Source organism: Pelodiscus sinensis, chromosome 3 (genome assembly GCF_049634645.1).
Source record: "Pelodiscus sinensis isolate JC-2024 chromosome 3, ASM4963464v1, whole genome shotgun sequence".
Lineage (NCBI taxonomy): Eukaryota > Metazoa > Chordata > Testudines > Trionychidae > Pelodiscus > Pelodiscus sinensis.
The window spans coordinates 119,727,501-119,749,063 of NC_134713.1; the positions used below are offsets into that span (position 1 = coordinate 119,727,501).

The window sequence follows — 21,563 nt, forward strand, 5'->3', positions numbered from 1 at the left end:
ACCACTGGTTGAGAAACACTGTTATGGCTACTGCTCTTATGTTAAAGCTAACAGTAGCTGTAGGCTGTTTTCTCCTGATGCGCTAATTTTTCAAACTGAACAACTTGCTTCCTGTGCCTGGCTTTCAGATATGTCTTAGTACATGGTGTTCTCAGTCCATATTTCTACAACCAAGTGATGGTGTGGTTTGAGGAAGGTGGGTAATAGGATTCAAGGTCTTTTGAAGATGATGGTGTTCCAGTTATCCAGATCCCAGGGGCCAGACAGTTGTGCTGTGCTGGATCAGAGTTGAGTCACTTTGGCAAGATAGTGTTGTATCTCACTGGATTGTGGCTGCACGTTACATAGCTGTTGCAGGAAAAACAAGACCTCAGCATTCAGTGCTGTCAGTATTGTATGTAAAAGGGAAGCTGTATAGCAGGCATGTCAAACTCACAGCCTCCTGAGGGCCGCACAAATGAAAATTAATAGCTTTCAGGGCCCCATAGGGTGGGGCAGGGGGCAAAGTGCCAGGCAGAAGGCACCAATACCGGACACCTGGCAATCCTAGGGTCACCAAAGAAAATGTACTCTGTCAGAAAGTTGTAGTTATTTATTATTATAGATTGTTTTAGGTATATTTTATAATATTACAATAATTTGATGTGTAAAATTATTTGCGCATATTAAATAATTTTAAACTTAATTTTACATCATTTTTAATTATAAATTTAAGGTACTTTTTTTTTGGTAGTCCGTCATGTCCGACAATGACATCTTGAGCTTGCACAGTCTCATAGGTTGTGGACTCACATGTGGCTGAGGAGTCAAAGCTTTGACTGGCATGGGCGTTCACAGTGGGGGCAAAGGAATTGTCCTGGCTCTGTCCGTGTGGCTGCTGCTGTTGCTTTTCTCCTCTCACGAGCATCAATCAGGCATATGCGTCGCTGCTTTTCAAAGTTGTTATACACATATCATACTAGAGCACACCAGCCTATTCGGTCTTCTGCATGCTGCTCTAGCTGCTTTGGCTTTTATCCAGAATGAGCAATGTTGGCTTTTACACAGTCTTTATACCTCTTGTGAGGCCTACCTTGATTCTTTTTGAACTGGGAGAGTTCATCGTAGAGGAGTTGCTTAGGAATTCTTGACTCCTCCATTCAAATGACATGCCCTGTCCAATGAAGCTGGGCTTTCAGAATCATGGCTTCAATGCTTGTGGTTCCTACTCTGTCTAGGACTTCCAAGTTCATGACTCTGTCTTGCCATCGAATGTGCAGTAATGACCTCAGGCTGTGTGTGTGGAAGTGCTCCAGTAGTTTCACATTTTCTGTACAAGGTCCAGGTTTCACATCCATACAGGAGACTAACATGAATGACTACCCCAGCATGTGCTCAACTCTCACCTGTGGCTCCACGAAGGTAAAGAAATTAGTGTATAAGGTAATCATAAAGTTCCTGGTCCAGGCTCTTAGCAGAGATGGACTCAACTGTTATCTTAAAAGTTTCTGGAGTTTATTCTTTGTTAGGATGGGTTAACAATGCTTCTGGGCCCAATCTGAAGCAAAGCTGCTTCTGAAGTGAGCGGGAGCAAAGACAAAGATGGAAGACCCCTTATGGCCCTTTTTATAATCTTGCTCATGTGGAGGGAATTCTGTTGTTCTTGCTGTGTGAAGATACCTCCCAAAATGGAATTTGTTACGTAAGCAAGTCATGTCGTTTTTAGGCAAGTGGCCACAGATTGAATGCAAGTTTGCAACAGAATCCCTCAGATGTGTATGGGCAACACTTAGGGGCCAATGTCCATGAAGTACTGCTGGTTGCTAGAGCAGACACCCTTCACAATAGGTGGATGACACCTGTTGCTGTCTCCAAGAAGCAAATATTCGAAATACTAGTACATAGCTAATACAGGTTGAATTTGAAATACTAGTACATAGCCAATACCAGTTGAACCAAATCGGGACTCTCTGATCCGGCAATATCCATGGAGGCCGGGAGTGGGGGCCAGCCGGGAGAATGCAGGGATGGGTCAACAGTGGCTGAACCAAGGTGTGGCTGGGGAGCCATGGTCCCGACTGGGGAACCCCCCCCCCTCATGTTAGTTAGGCCAGGTGTTAGCTGTGATATCCCAGGCCATGGAACTCTGTGGACCCCCCAGCAAAAGCAGGACTGACCCCAGCGGTGGGGCCAGTGGTGACCAGGCAACCCTGGCTAGGGAACCCCAGGAAACACTTGGCAGCAGCAGGACAGGATGGCCAGGCACCCTAGCCAGGGAACTCCCCATCACATGTTACTGGGGCCAGGGAGCCTCTGGCAGCTGCGGGGCGCTGGTGGGGGAGAGTTCCAGGGAACTGCCAGTGACAGCTGGGCCAGTGGTGTCCGCGTAGTGTTGATGGTGGCTGGGCGGGGAACTCTGGCAGCAGCGAGTGGTGCTGCAAGGTGGGAGCCCCGGAGAGAGGAACCAGAGAGTAGATCAGCTAGCAGAAGATCATTGACCTCCTCTGGTCTGGCAAACTCCCTGGTCTGGGACAGCTCAGGTCCCGAGGGTGCTGGAACAGGGAGGTTCAACCTGTACTTACAACTTTAATTACAAAATTCATACATGCATGTGAATAGCATAAACAGAAAAAGCCAAGCATAAGCTCCCACAACATACTTTAGTTGGCCCACTTTGTACAAAATGTGGGGCAAACATACAATCCTAGATACAACAATGATCTGCAAGTTCCTATTAAAATCCAATGTCACCGTCACCAACAGAAACTGGTCTAGTAAATGATAGAATCTTGTCTTACTAACATGCCAGGCTAAAGATTTTTGTGCTAAAACTTGTCCTAATATTTTTACCTATGTGTTAATGATGTTAAATATCAGTTAATGTACTAGTCGTGTAGTCAATGGAATTTCCATTGACGACTCAACTAGTCAATATGCACTTCCCTGTTCCTCCTTTGAAATGTACAAGAGCCCGCACTGGGGCTCTTGTACATTTCAAAGGAGGAATGCACAACTCCATCTGCAGCCCAGGGCCAGCAGGAATTTCTGCTGACTCTGGGCTGCAGGCGGGCATGCCAGCTTTGAAATGTACAAGATTCCCCAATGGGGGCTCTTGTGCATTTCAAATCGGTAGCGCAACATGGAGCCGGGGGCGGGGGGGACTCTGAGTCCCCTCCTCCCTTCCCCCTGGACTCCAGGCTCTATGTTGCACTGCTGATTTGAAATGCACGTAGAGCCCAGGGTCCGCTGGGGACATGCGTTCTGTGCGGCATTTCCCAAAAACCCGGGGCAGCTAGGTACTCCCCAGCTGCTCCTAGGCTCTACGTGGCAGCTGCCCCGTTGAAACGCTACTGCTTTGAAGTACCCCTTCTTCCTCCCCCTTTGCTGCATCTATATGATTGGGGGGGGGGGGGAAGAAATCAACTGATAAGCATTTGCTTATTGGACAGTTGTCTAGTCCATAACATCCTTACTGTGTGTATGTGGTTTCCCATATTGTTGTATTTACAGGTGAACGGGCAAGCTCTGGGTTCAATAACATTGGTATCTAACTAACAGATTCATAAGCAACTAGCTAGGGTATGTACTGCAATTCTTCATTTTACATACCGAGGAAGAACAAATATATTTTTTAAATCGGTTTAACAGCGATCAATGGGATATGCCCAAAGCGTTTCCTCGGGGCATGGCTACAGCGGCAGAAATCCACGTGTTCTGTGGGACAACCTCCGAAAGGGGCCACACGCACCGCGGGGGCAGGGCGCGGTCCTGGTTTTCCCAGCGCCTTGCACTGCCCTGCCCACAGCGCCGGTGTCCCGGTCTCAGTGCGGCGCTGGCCTGGGAGCCCCCAGCACCTTTCCACAGCCTGTGGCCGAGCGCACCGACCGCGCCCAGCACGGGCTGAAGAGCGCGCCGCGCGGGCGGCCTGCGCCACTCACCCTGGCTCCGCCGCGGGGAGGGGGAAGCGGCTGCCCCACGGGGGCCCGGGGCTCGCACCGTTACCGCCACGCGGCGCTGGGCCTGCGCGGGGCACCTGGCGTCCCGCTCCCACGCGCCACGGCCGCTGTCCCCAGCTAACGGACCACAGCGCACCCGGGCGCACGTGCTACAGCGGGCGAGGAGCTCGCGCTGCTTTGCGGAGAAGCAGACGTCACTCCACCTTTCCGCCTCTCCCCGCCCCCCCCCGGCGGCGCTGCGGTTGGATTGGCTAGCTGCCGATGTCATTCATGACACAACAAAGGCCTGACGCATGAAGGGTCCTTATCCATGCTCCCCGAGCCACGACGCCCAGCAAGAGCCTTGGCCGACGCGCCCTAACGCCCGTCACCGAGCGCTGGGAGCGCGCCTGAGAATTGTCACACGCCTCCTGGCTCCTCTCCAGCCAATCGGAGTCTTTGCCTTCTGCCGAGGGCGGGAGGACCAACGCTGTCTCCGTAGCAACCGAACAGAAGCTCCTTCCCCGCTTCTGATTGGTCGATTCAAAGCGATCCCTTTGCGTGGCCGGGGTAGGGAGGGGAGCAGCGGAAGCGCGCGGCGCCGGCGGGAGGATGGGGCCGGGTGTCGGGATCAGCCCGAGCGCCGTGTGGCAGCAGCGGATCCGGCAGTTGGAGCAGAAGCTGCGGGTGAGGGCACCCCGCGTTCTGAGGGGGGGGGAAGGTGGGGAAAGGTCAGGGGCGGGGCCTGCCCCTCCGGCCTCACTGCGTCATAGCCCCGCCCCTTGGGGATGTAACGGTTCTAGGTTGTGTGCGTTCGGGCATAGACACGTGACCTGTCAGGCGGGTGTCCCGCTGCTGGGCTCCCCTGGGAGCTCGGAGCGCGCGGGGCGCCTCGGGGAAAAGGCCGCTGGGGAAGGATGCGGAGGAAGAAAAGCAGCTTGACGGTGCTGGGGCAATAAGGAAGGAGCCCAGCGAGGCTGCTCGTGGAGACCAGGCCAGGGAATGCAAGCAGGCCCCGCGGTTGCAAAGTGCCCCAAGCCCCCACGTCCTGCTGCAGTGCTAGGGGACCAGTTTTGCCAGCTGGTGGGAGCAACTGACCAGGATGCTACAACCTGACGGTCCCTAGCGTGGGGCTAGCCAGCGCCCTTCTGTCCGAATAAGCTACGCAATTTGCACTATGCAAATTGCGTAGCTTATTCCGAGATTAAATGGAAAAAGCTTATTTTGAAATTTGGCGCTGTCTACACAATGCTAAATTTCAAACTAAGGCACTGTCCTGACAATTCCCTTAGCTCTCGTGGAACGAGGGTTACAGGGATGCTGGAACAGCGCACCTGCTATTTTGGGAAATAGCGGGTACTTTTAGTGACGCAGCATTGCTGTTTTGGGATACTTCTGGTATCCTGAAAGAGCAACTGCAGTCTAGACATACCCCTACAGATCTGTGAGCCAGAGTTGCCTTTGTTCTGAAAAAGAGGCAGGTATCGTGATTGTTTGTGAACTGCACAAGGCAGCCGTCTGTGCTGCAGCTCCATGGAGGACCTGCCAAGTAATATCCCAAGTGGGCTGTGGAGCCTGAAGGCATGACCGGTACTACCCAGCAACACACCCACCACAAGGAGCTGGGGTAAGGAAGTAGGATGTGGGCAAATCTAAATCTATGTGGCCTCCGTACTGCTGCCCTCCTCGGTTACTAAGTCCCCAGTTAGGTCTGGAAATGGGCAGCCTGATTCTGCTGCATGGCCCTGGAGGTCAGGGCCCACATTTGTGAAGGAGCTATGTGTTCCTGCCCCAAGTTCCACCTGCTCATGGCACCAAGATGAGATGCTTACACAGCAGGATTTTGAAGATGTTCAGATATGCACCCATGGACTTTGTCATGCACCTTGGATCTCCCAGGTGCTTTGGTGGGGCTGCTTTAAGTTATAAACATATGCTCCCAGAGTCACATCATAAGAGTAGAACTTCAGTTTCCCTTAAAAGATATGTTTTTAGCTCTCCTGATTGCTAAGAAAAGCTTGAAAAAGTGACCTGAATGTGACCAGTGCTGTGGTGTCTGCCTGACTAGATGCCTTCAGCAAGCAGAGGAGCAGTACCCATTCCTGGAAGATGCTGCCTGGCCTCTTACCACCAGAACGGATCAGGCCATTGATGCTCTGGAGTATCCTCCAGTGCATAGTTTGAGCTGAGGATTAGTTTGAGGACCTGGCAGTGAGGAAAAATGATGACCATCATCCAAGCACATTCCATTTGTGTCACCAAAATGAGCTGTCACTCCTGATAGATTATGCTTATCTATGTTTTATACTTATCTGTCTTCCTTTATACGTTCCTTGAGTAGCAGTAAAATATTTATCAATGTCAACATTTAAATTATCATTGGATATCTGAATTAGGATCATAATTTACTAAACAACTAACATATAAAATTGAATCCATGCTGAGACCTTGAGAGACTTGTAGTTCCCCAGATAATATTCCTTTTAAGCATCTTCTGACAATCAAAACAGCAACATCATCTGCTTTCCCAACTCATTTTTGCTGTGTAGAAAATGGTTCTAAAATTCATGGTTCTAAAATTCGGAAATGTTCTTTGTTTTGGCAACGCTACTTCTCTGTACTAATAGGAAAGTATAATCTGTATAGATCCTTGAAATACAAGATTGGATGCATGGCTGTTCTTATTCTAAACTGTAATGTCTGCACAAATTAGTAAGAATTTGAGTACTTGTAATAAACAGTACATTCTCTGATTACAGATGTGCATTAAACTATACTAAGGATTCTCAATCTGGGGGTATGGAAGAGCTCCAGTTGCCCTCCTTTTTTGCTTTTTTCATTATTTTAAAAGTATTTCTACCCATGTGATTGCAGGGACTATCTTGAAAAGGATAACTTAGTTTTAGCTAATACAATGATGACTGCATGAATCTGCAGCCATCCTGAAACAATAGCTTATGGATTTTCAAACTTGGGTGCATTGCACCTAGCAGAGTTGCAAACAGATGTCATTGTGTCATAAGCACCCACATTTTCCCAAGCTGCTAAACCAGCTAGGTTGAAAGGGTGTATCAGTAAGGGAAGGTAGGTCTCAATATTGGGGGAAAAAAGGTGAGAACCAGTAATTATACAATCTAATAAACAGAAATTATTTATCCTAACAGATTATGAAAATATATATTAAGCTAAAATATTAATGAAGTAATATTATATTCAATAATCATGCTGCTAAAAATAAGTGTATGATTGTCAAATAATTATTCATCTGGCTACATTCAGAAATTATTATTTCAGTTTTACTGCTGAGGGTGATGATGCGGAATCTAGCTTGTCAACTTCTTTTTCCAGGCTAAAGAAGAAAGAATAGTTGTGCTGGAAACAGAAAATGCTCTTCTTCATCTGAAACTTGCAGAGGTAATTATATGGTGCATGTTTGATCTCTTGCAAAGTGAGTAGAGAAGTATCTATGTTTGTGACTTAGTGCTAAAGCCCATCACCTAGAAAAAGAAGTTGCAAACCATTTTCAAATTGTGTCATGTTTCTGTGGGGTCAACTTTCAAGGGATAGAGGAGAACAGCCTCACTTAAAGTAAGTAGAAATTTTTGCTGGCAATTTTTTCACACTTTCTTTAATTGTAGGTGCAAATCAGGTAGTTAGAAGTGCAAGTACTAGGGCTACGTCTATACTGCACCCATCCACAAAATCTCATGCAAATGAAGCACGGAGTAGAATATCGCCACGCTTCATTTGCATAATTAATATGGGGCCGATTTTGCGCAAGAGGCTTTTGCGCAAAAAAGGAGCTGTGTAGACGGCTCCTTTTTGAACAAAAACCCCCTCTTGTGCTTGAGCCATTCTTCCTGAAAAAATTAGGAAGAACGGCTCTTGCACAAGAGGGAGTTTTTGCTCAAAAAGGAGCCGTCTACACAGCTCCTTTTTTGCGCAAAAGCCTCTTGTGCAAAAACGGCCCCATATTAATTATGCAAATGAAGCGTGGCGATATTCTACTCCGTGCTTCATTTGCATGAGATTTTGTGGATGGGTGCAGTATAGACATAGCCTAGGATTCTTGCCTGCAATTTCATGCTTTCAAAAAGGAACTGAGAAGTAAACATACATGCCCAAATGTGGAAGCAAAATGCAGGACAATGTAGCACTTTAAAGACTAACAAGATGGTTTATTAGATGATGAGCTTTCGTGGGCCAGACCCACTTCCTCAGCCCAAATGTGAGCACTTTCACACTAAATTATCTGTTTCTGCTTGTAGTTGAACTGAATATACAAAATGCAGGTGCAAATTTTAAGGGTGCAGTTGACAACCACAAAAAAGAGGCCACTCTTTTCAAATATTTGGCCTTAAGTAGGTTTCAGGAACCTCCATTTCATAATAAGCTTATGAAAGATGCTCTGTTGAGTGTCTTCATGCTATTTGTGTATATATGTGTCCTGTGTTAGAGGGAATAAAACAAAATGTCTCATAAGCAGTTGGAAAAGTCTAGGTCAGGCTAAACTAATATTTCTTTCATATTGCTGATCAGAAGGGACAACTATTTCTGGAGTAGTTATTGAAATAATGAACATTTTTCATAAGTAATATTTTGCCTCTTGAAAGCTGGGTCTCTAGGGATTTAAAGAAATTTGAGCAGTTGTTTATTGTGCAAAACCAGGACTGGCTGTGTGGATTAGAAGTAATACTGATTGTCAGTTGAGAAATTCTAATCCAGGCTGAGTCATTAAATTGCTGTGTGACCTCAGGAAAGCCACTTGCCCTCACTGTGTCTTGGTTAACTCTGCTAGATGAAATTGGATTTAATTAAAAAAATAAGAAGGCCTGAGTGCAAGCCAGATGGTGCATCTGTGCTGACTTTTGCTGGGTACATTAAAGAATACCGTACTTTATTTTAGACAAATATACTTCTACTTACGTGGGAGACTCAAGGTGTGTCTACACAGCAAAGTTATTTCGAAATAATGGCCATTATTCTGAAATAACTATGCGAGCATCTACACAGCAATTCTGTTATTTCGAAATAATAGATGGCTTATACTGACTTCTGTAAACCTCATTCTACGAAGAATAATGCCTATTCCGAAATAAGGCATGTGTAGATGTTCCACTTCTGCTATTTCGAAATAGCCCCTCACCAGGACCATTCTAAGTTATTCCTCCTGGGGCTGTAAATCGAGATAGCACATCTACATTAGTGAAGCCTGTCTCTGACTAATTTTGAGGCTTCCCTGCAGTGTAGACGTGCTATTTCAAAATAAGCTTTTTTGGAATAACTATTCTGGAATAGCTTATTCTGAAATAAATGTGCAGCATAGACGTAGACTTAGAATGGATAGAGGAGGACACTGTTTTGGTCTTGCAACCTTGAATATCCTTTCCATTCCCTGCCTCCCCTCAGTACAGCTGGTGCAAATGTTTTTACCCCTATGGAAATTTTCAGGGAAAATGGAAGGGTTTTTGAGCTTTTCATTGAAATTTTGCATAGGAAATTTTGAGCTTTCAGTGATTTTGGCTGAAAACTGACAAATTTTTGCAAAAAATGGGAGTTATAATTTTTGGCGGGAATTGTAACATACTCTTTGTCCTTATTCTTCTCAGTGGATCAGGATTGCCAGCTGGACTATGCATCATAGTCTCCCTTTTTTGATGAGGGGAATCTGTGTAACATGGAGTCTTTATTTGTGGAGAGCAAGCTACAATGGAAGACCATGCTACTATGCCCATTTTTGGCCAAAACTTTTTGAGGGGGGAAAAGAAATTTTCGGAGGCAAGCAGACACTTTTCCTGAAAAACATTTTACTGAAATCCCAGCCCCACCCTTATGTCACTTTTACTACTAACAGTGCCGCTCCTTTGAACTAACTGTTGGCCTGTCTGGTGCACTGGCACAGAAGCATAAAGGGGTGCAAGCATCTTAATGCCAGCTGTCTGCATTGCAGACAATGGAAGAAGTATATTTTGCAAAGTGGCTACTGACTTTCTTTCAGGTGATTGAGATGGAGGTATAGTGAGGCTTTCCCTCCTACTCTGCACCAGCCAGCACAGAGTAATATCTAAAGTGATTATAGATTTGGAGCTGTTTGCTCCCTCCTGGACCCTGAGCCTACAGTTACTTCCATGAGGACATCTCTCTTTCATGAGGACAGTTTCTCTTGTTTGTAGTCCGTTTTACTTTCAGCTTCTCCTGGGATAACACCATTCTACAAATTCTGAGTGGCAAATAATTCAGGGGAATGATAAATCCAGAGAGGAAACTATTTGCATAGAAAAAAGTCATGGGAATATTTCTAAAAAAGGTAAAAGCTGAAAGTAAAATTGAATAGAAACTGACTGTAAAGAAAAGTGAAACTGACCAAACTATTTTATTATCCACTTTGATAAAAACAGAAGAAACAACAGAATGAATAGTAAAAAAATAAATGCTTAAAATGCTTTTAATTTTAATAGGAATGTTAAATTTAGATTACTTAACTAATTGAATAGTCCATGGGTTTTCCATCGACTATTCGATTAGTTGATTAGGACACCTCCTGCCGGGTTCCTGCCACAGTTCAAAAGTGGAAACCCCACAGGGAGTGCGGGGCCAGTGGGGGACTGGCCCTGCGCTCCTGCCATGCCTGTGTGACAGACACCTCCTCCCCCCCCCCCCCATGATTTATGAAATGGACTTATGGACATGAATATACATAACTCAAAGGTTCTTTGAGCGAATTATTTTGTGTAACCCATAAATCTTCATGTCATTATCTACTGGTTCTGTTTATCCTACTTTGATGTATGTATCATTTTGTGTGTGTAAAATTAGACATGGAGTGGGGAATACTTTGTGGGTTTTAAATGAGTGAATGAGAGACATGGAGGGAGTTACCCTCTAAGTCTTGATGAGCCACTGTAAAACAATCTCTTTTGTCCATAAGTCTGAGCAGTGGTTGGTAGGGAGTGGCCTCAATTCCTTAACATAAAGCAGTGGTCCCCAACCTTTTGGGGCTGTCATGTGCCCGGGAGTGGAGACCACGCATGCGCTGGGCGCCCGGAGCGCAAGAATGGCTCAGACCGGCCCTGATCACTGGGCGGGCACACATAAATACCCCAGCGGCGCCATGGTGCCCGCAGGCACCGCATTGGGGACCACTGTCATAAAGAATAGGAAATCAGAGGCCTTGATCTTTTGGCAGGGCTGCATCTGAAGGAAAGGAGCCAAAGACCTCAGCGTGGGGAGACAGCCCTGGTTTGGAGGGGCAGCTAGAAAAGAGGTTTTAGGGTGAGTGAAGAGTTTGTACTGAGGTTTCAGTATAGAATTAGCCAAGCATTTTTGTTTCTTTTGTTTTGTAACCTACTTTGCTCTGTCTGTTCTCGCTTATTATCACTTAAATGCTGCTACTTCTATTTAATAAAATCATTTAAAATTTCTATCAAACCCAGTGTAAATAATTGTTACCTGGGGGGGGGGGAGGCAACCAGTGTGTACCTTCCCCCTCATTGTTAAAGGTGGCTTGCCCATATCTAATTCTTTGGGGTTTGATCCCATCTGGGGAGTGGTATCGGAGGAAGCTGGGCCCTAAACTGCACTCTCCTTGGACCTGAAGAGGTTCAGTGTCTGTACTGCTTCTCAGTGGGGACAGGGACCTCAACTCGGGGTCTTGGCTGGGGGAGACCAGTGGAGCTGGCCCAGCAGGACCGGACAGTGAGGAGCCCCAGACAGCGGAAAGGCAAGTGGCAGTGGCCATGTCAGCACCTCAGGAGGCACCCCCAAGGAGTGGTCTATGACCACACCCCATCACAGTCTGAGCCTTTGAAATGTACAAGAGCCCCAGTGGGGCGTTCATACATTTTAAAAGGAAGCCCTCGCAGGATGCTCGGGTCCAGCAAGGGAGTCCCCCACTGGCCCAGTGCTCCCTGCAACGCTTCTGCTTTTGAAATGTTTCAAAAGAAGAATCACAGCAGAACCAGCACAAGTGGAGACTGCCTAAGTTTCCACTCGCATTGTTTCCCTCTGTGCCTCTACCTCCCCTGACCCTTCCAGAGACAGTATTGGGGGGAACCAGCTTTTAAGCCGGCTCCCCCCATGCAGCTCCTGTTCCCTCCCTGCCCCCTTGCTGCCTCTCTCTGATAGAGGCAGCAAAGGGGGAAAGTGACTAATTGCATCACTAGTTGGCTATCCGATAAGATTATGCTTATTGGTTAGTTGAATAGTAACTTACACTCCTAAATTTTAATAAACTCAAACACTCTGAATAACATAGCCCTAAATTCTGCAAAGATTTATGCATGTGCATAATTTTACACATGAATAGTCTCATTTATTTCAATAGGACTATATATGTTCATTAAGTTAAGCACATACATAAGCTTTTTCAAATATGGCACCTAAGTGATTTGAATCTCGAGAGTCCTTTTAAATAGACTAAAAGAAAAAAATGCCATGTGATCAGTGTATGGGAGCTGTCACAATTCTGGCTGGTCAAGTCTATCATAAAACATATCAATTTATGAAATACCTTTTGTGCATTCCATAGACAATCATGCAGCTTTCCTTCTGCTATATTTCTAGTGCCAGATAGCCTTTTTCAAAACGTTCTGACCTACAATACTTTAGGTGGTGCTTAAAGACGCAATGACTTTCAGATTAAAAAAATCTTGTGAGTATCCTTTTAAATATTAACATAGAAAGATTTGTGTTAAGATATGGAGGAATGAAGAATGGCAAATGCTTCAGGGGAGTGATACTCAGGGTAGTTCTAAGCTTGTGTTTCTTTCTAACTTGCATTTTTTAGTGCATTCAAGAGAGGAGGCAAGCCTTCAAAAAGCAGGAGAATCTCTTTGTCTCCCATATTACTTATTGCTCCCAATTGTTTAGTAAAAAGAGTAATTGTGTGATTACAGCAGCATTTCTCAAACTGGGGCTTGTGGACCCCTGGGGATCCACACAGGTAGTCCAGAGGGTTTGCTGGTCCTGCTGACCAATTCCTCCCCTTCCCTCCCAATGCCTCCTGTATGCCACAAAACAGCTGTTTCCCAGGACGGAGGTACAGGAAAAGGGGAGAGGAAAGGCAGGAGTTGGAGCCTGAAGGGCAAGAAGAGGTGGGGCACGTTAGGGTCCTCGGGGAAGGGTTGAGTTGGGGTCGGACCCTGGGCTGAGACTTGCGGGGAAGGGGGGACTGAAATATTTTAAATCAAAATAGGGGTTCTCAGGTTGCTAAAGTTTGAGAATTATTGGATTACAGTGATTTGAGGGTAGACTAAGCAGAGCTTTCTTTAGCACTAAGGCAAGGTGAAAATTGGGTTGCTCCTCTGTTCCAGCAGTTATCAAACTGTGATATATAGAGTCCTTTACAGAGAGTGGAAAGCTTGCTAGTCACATGGGCCCAGATCTTCAAAAATATTTGGACACATAACACCCACTGGACTTGAAGTACCTTTGAGGAGCTGAGCTGTTAGTACTTTTTCTTCTCCTTGTTGCCAGTTGTTAAATTTAATTTAAAATTATATTTTTAAAATTAAATATTTTCCTGCTTTCCTTTGTTGTAAGTGGGCTAACATTAAATGTATTATTTTTTCCCTTTAATTGTAAGTATTTATTGTATCTGCTCCAAGGATGTTATGTGTTAGGAGGATCCATCCAGTTTCATTATTCCACCCCTTAATAGGAGGGGTTCTGTTCTTAAAGACAATTTTTCTATGAATATATGGTACATACATTGAAAAAGTTTTGAGAACCTCACCTTGCTTGGATAAGTACAAGCATTTATTGGAAAGCATAAATTGTTTTTATTTATGTTTTTGTTTTGCCAGCAGAAGTTCACTGAACATAATGTTGCTCTTGTTGTCTTTCATGTGTCATCTGTAATTGAATCTTTCGTTCCACCATAATAGTCATGGCAAACTAACTGAATTAAATCAAGACACTTGTCTCATTAAATTAGTTCTTATTGTTACTAGAAATGCTGCTGTTGCACTTAGGGGTGGCAATGTGTAGTCGACTACATGATTAACCAATAATCTTGGGCTTACAAATCAATCTTACCGACTTCACGTCCCTCCTCCTTTGCTGCCTCTGTATCTGCCTCTTTAAAGCTATCTCCCCATGAGCACCAGATCCACGGGACCGCCTGTCCCCCTCTCCCGCATGCTGCTGCTTCTGATAGGCAGCAGCGTAGAGGGGGAGGGGGGCAGGTGGGAGCTGGTACACACAAGAAGCTGGCTTATAAGCCAGCTGCCTATGCATATTGGCTCACATAAGCCGTTCCCTCCCTGCCGCACTGCTGCCTCTATCAGAAGCAGCAGTATGGGGGAGGGGACAGGGAAGGCTGCTGCAGAGCAGCCTCTGTCCGCAGGGAGCTTGGGCCCCACATGGAGAGGGGCTGCTGCAACACTTCAGTGCATTGCAGCAGGGGGTCACCAGGAGTGGGGCCAGGAACACACTGGCTGCTCGCTATCGAATAATTGTGTAAATTCTAAATTTTGTTGCAATTACACAATTATTCAATTAAGTACTGTCTAACATCCCTAGTTGTACTCTATCCCACAGTCACAAGTCATTTATAAATTGAATTAACTGGGAAGCAAGTTCCATGGTACATACAAGTGCACTCTAGAAATAAGAAAAAGAGTACAAATACTAGTTAAGAATTGATAGATGTCAACAGCTTATGGGGGAAATTTTAAATAAAACATATTAGCTAGCTATAATGGTTCCAAGAATGTCTGTAAACAAGGATAGTGACTGAGAAGTGTTTTTTTTAAATATTATGCAAGATAATACTTTGCAAAATTTCGCAAGTTCTTCTCTGCATAGACTTCATTTTCCAGTGATGTTCAATATAATGAAGGTTGTTGTTTCCGTTCAGTTTTGGTTCTTAGACTAAAACATACTCTCTCAGAGTTGCGACTCTTCAAAATGACATGTTTTTTTTAAACAGCATCAAGGTTTGATTGGAAAAGACACGAATGAAGCGGCACAGCTTTATTTTGTTCAAGACAATCAACAGAACTTGCGTAGATGCACAAGTTCCATTTTAATCAAGGTTTATGGCGCATTACAGGTAAATAATATTAGTAATAATACAGTGATACTCAGTGAACTGAAGCAGTCGTAAAATGTTTAAAAAGAATCAGTTCTAAATTGTAAGACAATATTGCTGATAATTTCTGAAAGATAGCCTGATTCTAAAAACCTCTGCATGTGATACTCCCCATCAACTTCATCAGCAGATCCTTATGTGAAAGGCTTGTGGCAATGGACACAACCAAATCCTGACCTTGCTTTAAGTTAGGAGAAGAGGAGGCTGCATACCAAATTTGGTGGCCCTAGTTCTTACTGTTTAGGAGGAGTTCTTGAACAAATGGACTTTCAAACAGATACACAGGCAGACAGACATATTCTAAAATATATAGCAAGATTATTCAGTTGTGTGTTTTACAGTACCTAAAACTGACCTCATTTTCCAGGCAATGAAAACCCCACAGCTGCCCTCACAATTGTATTAAAACAAGTTATACCTCTGTTAAAAGTTACTGACTGACTGCAAACAGGCCATAAAGTTGTACGTTTCTCTCAAGGACACGTACATATGTCAGCTTTTTTAGAGGAACATAAGTCTCAGAATTGATGTGTAAAAGCTTGTATAAAAGGAGTGCATCAGAACTATCTTTAAAAGAGAAATAACAAAAAAGATGAATGCAGTGTTTAATAAATGAAGTGTGCTATTCTCATTAGAATTATTAGAAAATCTTGTAAAGCTATTTTAAATTTTAGGTTCAATAAAATGCCAGAGTTGATTGGGATGCAATTCCTATGGACTGTGATGGCTTTCTGTTGTCAGATAATAATACTCAGCACTTTCTCATCTTCAAAGGGCCTTAGAAAGGGTTAAATTTTGTAGCACACATAGGAGGTAAATCATTACTAGTCGCATTTTACAGATTGGTTAAGTGCTTTATTCAAGAGCTTAGGAGATTTCCTGGCTCCTGGTCCTACAGTCAGACCACACCTCTCTATCATATTTAATTTATTTTTTACGTATTTATTTCAATTTTTAACTCTCAGTCTAAGATGCTCTGGGCAATCTTAACACCTTATTAATATTCACATAGTATGCATTGGATTGATATATTCTAGTAATAATAAACATATCCCACACTATAAAGGAATCTGATCTTTGTAAAATGCATCTTATGTTCTTAGCTTTCATATCAGTCAGAGGTGGCTCATTCTAGAAAAGTTTGAGGATGAGCTTGCTATGTAGCTACTGAACAAAGTATATAAAATGTGCATAACATATAATAATAACTAGATATTTTAAAGTATTTGTATTTAAAGTTAGTTGTATATGTGATTCATAAGCATGCAGAGCACACACTGTTAGTGTCTCTTTGGTTTTAGTTAAAAAAGCTAAAAAGATACTTTGTGCCACCTTTAGGGTCTGATGTAGTGATGGTCTGAGCGCTTACTAAGAAATTTCTTGCAGAAGCCAGTTGGAAATAAGATTACTCAGTGTCTTGCATGTTCGATCTTTAACTAAACCCGTTCATTATGTGAAATATAAATCTTCCGAATTGTCATACCTGACAATAATTATTTGCATTGTATATATTTTACCAGTTCTCCAATTGCTATTTTTACATTATTATTAAGATGCTGTTTTCTGCTTATTGCATAGAGACTTAAGCAAGACCTGAAAAATCTCCATTCATTTGCTCTTGAGCTTTCAAGAGACTTTCAGCATCAATACAAGAATTCTCTTTACCAAGTTTTGACTACTGTTCAAAGGATCCAGCTGCAAAATGAAGCTATGCAAAGTAAGGCTCAATGCACTTATGTTTCAGACATGTAACATTGACATTACATTTCTTTTGTGTGGTTTGTTTGATTTTGACACGGGTGTTATTTATGTTTTAGTATTTTTTTTTTCCATTTAGATCAGGAGAGGGTATCTTTTATAGTCGGAGGCTGCTGACCCACAGAAAAGTTAGTCAGCGGCCACACAAAAGTGAGGAGCAAAAAAACACCCCAAAATAAAAAACACCTTCCCCCAAAATCCTCATGATGACTGCGAAGGAGGAAGACAGTCCCCACATTCCTCTCACACACCAGAGCCTAGTGGAGCCCAGGCTACTAGAGTGTGCGCTCCAGCCTCATAGGGCGACAGCGGCGGGGGGAGGGGGAGAGGACGGAAGGGGGCTGGAGTACCAGTGCAGGTTCCCCAATGCTGCGGGGAGCCCTAGGCCTCAGGGGCCAGATTCAGGCAAGCTGGGAGCCGCATCCAGCCCCAGGGCCTTCGGTTCCCCACCCCTGATTTAAATGTTTAAATCTTGGACTTTCCAAGACAAAAAAAATATACTTTTAATCAAATATTTTCACAGGGCAGCAACTCAACAATCATTGGGATCTATTTTTTATGCTGATTGTAGCTTCTACTAGATTGGCGAGTTAGCCCAGTTATAACATTTTTAATGTGAAATTTTCAGGCTCGTTATCTTGATTGTTTTGGAATAGTAAAACAAAAAATGTGTTACTTTAGCTGAAACTTTATACTTTTGACTGTGCTAGGAAAAATCTCAGGAGATTTCAGTATTCTCAGAATAATGTCAGAAAATAGAGCAAAATGGATTTCTAATATTTTTACTGTGTTTTAGGGGGAAAATATACTTCTTAATTAAAAACAGACATACACAAAGGTACTTTGTAAAATGACACTAGTAGGACTACATTTTCAAAACTTGGTGTCTGTTTGACTAGCAGAACATGTATAAATGCAAAATATGCACTTGTGTCCACAAATACTCTGTCTGCACCAGGCCCTTGATTTTGCAACTGGATCCTCCAGTCTTGGACTCTTGCACATGTTTAGAACTTATTGACTTCAGTGGGACCGCACACAGGCATAAGAGTCTGTGCTGGAAGATCTGATGACAGGATTTAATTAACCCAAAATGCAGAAATAAAAAGTAAAAACTGAAATTTGTGCATCACTCAGCAACTCGCAATGTTATCCCCTAGTATTATAACACATGAGATACAATTATCCATTTTTTGCTGCAAAAATTAGTTAGGTCTGGGTCTTATTTGACTCCAGGGGGATTACTCATGTAATGGTACAAGCAAAATGCACAGGGGCAAGTATGTGTTGGAGCAATCCCAGTGAACTTTTCCCTATTAGTCAGTCAGATGGATTAAACAAAGACTATATTCTCCATGGGTTTAGAATGCTTTACTGCCAAAATGAAGAAAACAATTAAACAGACCACCTTTGATACCAGAGTGAAGAACAAAATAGAAAATGGAACCAAGATCAGGCTGAGTGCTCCAATTTATCAGGCTGTAGTTAGCCCATAAACAAATCACTGTTGTAAACTAGTTTTTAAAAAATTGTTAGAAGATTTGCCAGGTGTTACTCAGGTCCTAACTCAAATAAGTTTTGATTTTCTTCATTTAAATCATTGCTCTGGAGTGGGACTGAGGATGAGGGGGTCAGTATGCAGACTGTCCCAGGGAGAGACCAGCCCTGTTTCCTCTCAACAATTTGGGGCCAGATGAGATGCACATGTTCATAGTCACTTCAGCTGCAGCGGGCACAACTGGAGGGGGAGGGGTACATGTTCTCTGGCTGGGGGACACATAGACAAACAGACACACAGACAAACTCTCTGAAATATATAGTAGATAGCTGTCTCTTTCTCCATCCATGCCCCTTACAGACCCAATGAGTTTATAGCTGTCTCAGTCCTCAACTCTGGTCCCTTACTGCCCCCCGTGGTCATTCTGCAATATAACTCCCTCCTGCCAGACCCCTTCCTTTCCATTTTATGAGAAACAATCAAATTTCACACACATCCCATTACCTTGGCACATCCAAACATGACCTTGCTTTAAGTTATGATAAGAGGAAGCTGCATTCCAAATTAGGTGGTCCTAGCTCTTACTGTTTAAGAGGGGTTCTTGAACAAACAGATGGATGGCTGGACAGACCAACCGATGCACATTTCTAAAATATACTAGCCAACAGCCTGTCACAAGACAGGATTTTCGGGTCTCTCCTCCACGTCCGTCTCTCTCTCCTCCTCCTCCTCCTCCTGCCTCTCCCCCCCCCCCCTCAGCTCTCCTCCGCTTCCTGCCTCTCTCTCCGTCTCTCTCTTTCTCTTCTCCTCCCCCTGCTACCTCTCACTCGGGGACCACGGATCCCAAACAGCTGTTTGGGCTCCGTGCTCCCCGTGCTGCATGGGGAACACAGGGCCCAAATGGCCGCTTGCTCCTGTGCGTCAGCCCGGCTGAGTGGCGCAGAAGTCAGCTGAGTGCCACTGCGGAAGGCGAAGGGGAGCGTGGTGGTGATGTTCACGGCCAGGGGGCGGAATCTGGAGCAGCTGTCATGCCGCACGTCACCGCCCCGTCCTCCTTCCCCTTCTGCCTTGGCACTCGGCTGACTTCTGCGCCACTCAGCCGCCGTGGGGGAGCAAGCGGTCCAAGCGGCCGTTTGGGCCCCGAGTTCCCCATGCAGCACGAAGGTGCTGCATGGGGACTATAGTGCCCAAGCGGCCGCTTACGCCACTTGTTCCCCCACAGTGGCCCGGTTCAGTGGCGCAGTAGTCAGCTGAGCGCCACGGCGGGAGGTGAAGGACATGACTCAGGCAACAGCACCGCCCAGAGGCAACAGCCAGCATTTCAGCGTTACAGAGTCACAGACATTGGGCTACTATATATATGATAGTAAGATAGGTCCCACAGAGTCCTCTGGCCTATTCTAGCCTTGCTGTTGACATCCCTTAAGGCAGAGCTACTCAACACACAGCCTGTGGGCCACATGTGGCCTGTGACCCATTTGTTTGCAGCCTGTGGTGCGATTGGGTTTACATGGGGCTCAACACGTGGCCTGCTGGTGGGATCCTTTGAACATGGCTTCCACTGGGAACACGCTCCACAATGGCAAGTCATTTCCCAGGTGAGGTAAACATTGAAAGATGCAAGCGGATGGGCTGGCTGGAACAGACAGGTACAAGGTGTCAGCATTTCTAGCCCCCAGGGAGGAGGTGCCGGGAGCGCTGGGACATTGTGGGAAGTGCTTTGTATTCATGTCCATCTGTGTGAAAGAAGCTATTTGCATATATATTTGCATGTATATGCAACCACACTTAAGTAAAAGCCCTCAGCATGTGCTGTGAGTATCATTGTGAGCCCCAGGGCTTCCAAAGTTGAGTAGCCCTGCCTTAAGGCATCATTCTGTGATGTCATACCTAAGGGAAACTTCAATACATATAAATATAGGATGTTGTAATTTATTAATATAATATTCTGTACCCTGCAGTATAAAATACTAATGTGTTCTGAATTAGGCCACAATCCTGCATTGTAATTAGTGTGGGTGCAGCCACTAACTTCACTGGATGAGTGCAGCAGTTCCACGCATGTGGATCAGAATGCAGGATTGGGGCCTTACATAACAAGTAACTGTATGTAACAATGATGTTTACAAGGACATCACGAGGTGGTGAGCTATTAATTCATTGGGAATATTTTCAAGCGTAACATTTACATAAACGTTAATGGTAAATAGTAAAGATAACCAATGAGGATACAAAAAATATTCTTATAATATAAATTTGAGTTTTGAAGGACTCAAAAAACTGACCAAATACATACAAAATTGTAAGTATTTTTTAAAATAAATGGAAAAGGTAGGAGGGACTTTTCTGCCATAAATTTGCTTGAACCAAACAAAATGGAGCTTGCCATGATACAAAATGTATATGATCAGATACCCTTATCTCTCTTTAACCAAGTGAGGTGAGGGTTGGAAAGAGTACAAATGCAATAGTACAGAAAACCTCCAACTTCCAACCACCTGAGTTACGACCTCCCGCACTTACAGCCATTTTTGTAAGTGTGGAAGGGGCCAAAAACCCCAGACTTACGTCTTCGGCCTGCATTTATGATGGCGCACAGCGCCTATTGTAAATGAGAGTTCAAGTTATGACGCCCCGACTTGCGACGCTTCCCCGGGAACCAATCATGTTGCAAGTCAGAGGCTGCCTGTAAACTACATTGTCAGTATCATAAACTTAAACAACCAGGACAGGTTCACACATCATCCTGGGAGGGATTCTACCTGGAAATTAGTCCATATGGTAAAACAAAATAAAATTGATGGGATAGTTACGCAATCTTTATTATACTGATGTGGAGACATTACTATCATGAGATGTGCACTTCACCCCTTACTAGCAGTAATCCAAAGTATATATATCAGGGAAATCATGTTACCCGTTTAACCTCATTCAGTGGAGCTCAAGCTTCAATGCTTGATAGGTCAATATCCATAGAAGAAATCATAGAACTGGAAGGGACCTCAAGAGGTCATCAAGTCCAGTCACCTGCCCTCAGGCAGGACTAAGCACAGTGTAGATCATCCCTGACAGGTGTCTGTCTAACCTGCTTTTAAATATTTCCAGTGATGGAGATTCCACAACCTTGCTAGGCAATTTATTCCAGTGTTTAACCACCCTGACACTTAGGAGATTTTTCCTAATGTCCAACCTAAACCTCCCTTGCTGCAATTTAAGCCCATTGCTTCTTGTCCTATCCTGAGAGACCAAGGAGAACAATTTTTCCCCCTCCTCCTTGTAACACCCTTTTAGATACATGAAA

At 44.4% G+C, this 21,563-nt stretch overlaps 1 protein-coding gene across 3 annotated transcripts in view; it reads left to right on the top strand.

The window, feature by feature from the left end:
- Nucleotides 1-4,469: 4,469 nt before the first annotated feature.
- The window catches only part of KIF25 (kinesin family member 25), a 72,194-nt gene continuing 55,100 nt past the window's right edge, over nucleotides 4,470-21,563 (top strand). For 2 of the 3 annotated variants that reach the window (XM_075924666.1, XM_075924667.1), the window contains exons 1-4: nucleotides 4,470-4,601; nucleotides 7,263-7,328; nucleotides 14,845-14,967; nucleotides 16,585-16,723. In XM_075924666.1, coding sequence (XP_075780781.1) covers nucleotides 4,527-4,601; nucleotides 7,263-7,328; nucleotides 14,845-14,967; nucleotides 16,585-16,723 — 403 coding nt within the window. In that variant the 5' untranslated portion in view covers nucleotides 4,470-4,526. Of the gene's footprint in view, nucleotides 4,602-7,262; nucleotides 7,329-11,175; nucleotides 11,187-14,844; nucleotides 14,968-16,584; nucleotides 16,724-21,563 lie in introns of those variants that run through there. The other variant, XM_006122926.4, reaches the window with a different exon arrangement.